Source organism: Chaetura pelagica, unplaced genomic scaffold, assembly GCF_000747805.2.
Source record: "Chaetura pelagica isolate M959 unplaced genomic scaffold, ChaPel_1.0 scaffold1587, whole genome shotgun sequence".
Taxonomy (NCBI): Eukaryota; Metazoa; Chordata; class Aves; order Apodiformes; family Apodidae; genus Chaetura; species Chaetura pelagica.
In genome coordinates this window covers 1-1,593 of record NW_009953815.1, presented here as the reverse complement: position 1 = coordinate 1,593, position 1,593 = coordinate 1, and the positions used below count along the sequence as shown (strand labels likewise).

General features: G+C 47.0%; 1 protein-coding gene across 1 annotated transcript in view; it reads left to right on the top strand.

Annotated features, from left to right (window-relative positions):
* Positions 1–1,479, top strand: part of LOC104391958 (non-receptor tyrosine-protein kinase TYK2-like) — a gene marked incomplete at its 3' end in the record, with an annotated part of 24,121 nt that extends 22,642 nt beyond the window's left edge. The window contains 1 exon segment of the mRNA XM_010001310.1: positions 1,382–1,479. Within this exon segment, the coding sequence (XP_009999612.1) occupies positions 1,382–1,479 (98 nt within the window).
* Between the last annotated feature and the right edge of the window lie 114 nt (positions 1,480–1,593).

Sequence of the window (1,593 nt, the reverse complement as noted above, 5' to 3'; positions counted from 1 at the left end):
GGGAGGGGGAAGGAAAATGGGGGAGGGGAGAGGAAAAGGGGGAAGTAAGGGGGAAGGGGGAAGGAGAAGGGAAAAGGGAGAAGGAAAAAGGAAGAGGGAGAAGGAAAAGGAGGAAGAAAGAGGGAAAATGGAGCAAAAAGGGAGAAGAAAAAGGAAAAGGGAGAAGGACAAAGGAAAATGGGAGAAGGAGAAGAGGGAAGGAAGAGGGAAAAGGAGGAAGAGGGGGAAGGAAGAGGGAAGATGGGAAAGGGGAGGGAACAGGAAGGTAAAAAGGGGAAGAGAAGGGACAGAAAATGGGAAGGAGAAGATAAAAATGGGAAAAGAAGAGGAAAGGAGGAAAAAGACGAGGAAAGGGAGAGGAAATGAGGGAGAAGAAGAGGAAAAGGAGAGGAAATGAGGGAGAATAAGAGGAAAAGGAAAGGAGAGGAAAAAAGGGAAAACGAGGAAAAGAAGAAGAAGAGAGGGGAAAGCAGAGGAAAAGAGAGAGAAGAAGAGGAAAGGAGGAAAAAGATGAGGAAAAGGAGAGGAAAAGGAGAGGAAATGAGGGAAAAGAAGAGGAAAAGGAAGAAAGGAGGGAAAAAAAGAGGGAAAAGAACAGTTAAAGAGGGAAAAGGAAAGGAAAAGAAGAGGAAAGGAGAGAAAAGAAGAGGAAAAGAGGGAAAAGGAAAGGAAAAGAAGAGGAAAGGAGGGAAAAGAAGAGGAAAATAAGAGGAAAGGAGGGAAAAGGAAAGGAAAAGAAGAGGAAAGGAGAGAAAAGAAGAGGAAAATAAGAGGGAGGGGGAAGGGGAAGGAAAAGGGGGGAGGAGAAGGGAGAAGGAAAAGGGAGGAGGGGAAAGGGGGAAGGGAAAGGGGAGGGGGAAGGAAAAGGAAGGGAGGGAAAAGAAGAGGAAAAGGAGAGGAAATGAGGGAGAAGAAAAGGGAAAGGAGAGGAAGGGAGGGAAAGGAGAGGAAAAGAGAGAAAACAAGAGGAAAATAAGAGGAAGAGAGGGAGAAGAAGAGGAAAGGAGATTAAAGAAGAGGAAAGGATGGAAAAGAAAAGGAAAGGAGGAAAAAGAAGAGGAAAGAAGGGAAAAGGAAAGGAAACAAAGAGGAAAGGAGGGAAAAGAAGAAGAAAGGAGGGAAAAGGAAAGGAAAAGAAGAGGAAAGGAGGGAAAAGAAGAGGGAAAAGAAAAAAAAAAAAGAAAAAAAAAAGAAAAAGAGTTAAAGGGAAAAGAGGGGGAAAGGAGAGTAAAGAAGAGGAAAAGAAGAGGAAAAGAGGGAAAAGGAAAGGAAAAGAAGAGGAAGAGAGGAAAAAGAGGGGAAAGAAGAGGAAAGGAGGGAAAAGAAGAGGGAAAAGAGGAGGAAAGGAGGGAACAGGAGCTTCTCTCCCCTTGGCCCCCAGAGCTCGTGGCCGTGGTGTCCGTGACTCCCGAGTCCCCAGCAACAGATCCCAGTGTGTTCCAGAAACGCTACCTGAAGAAGATCCGGGAGCTGGGGGAGGTGAGAGGGGGGCTACTGGGAGAACTGGTCCCCTGGGAAATGCACCCAGGGATGGGATGGGCTTGGAGAGGGTTTGGAAGGAGCTGGGATGGGTTTGGAGGGGCCTGGGATGGG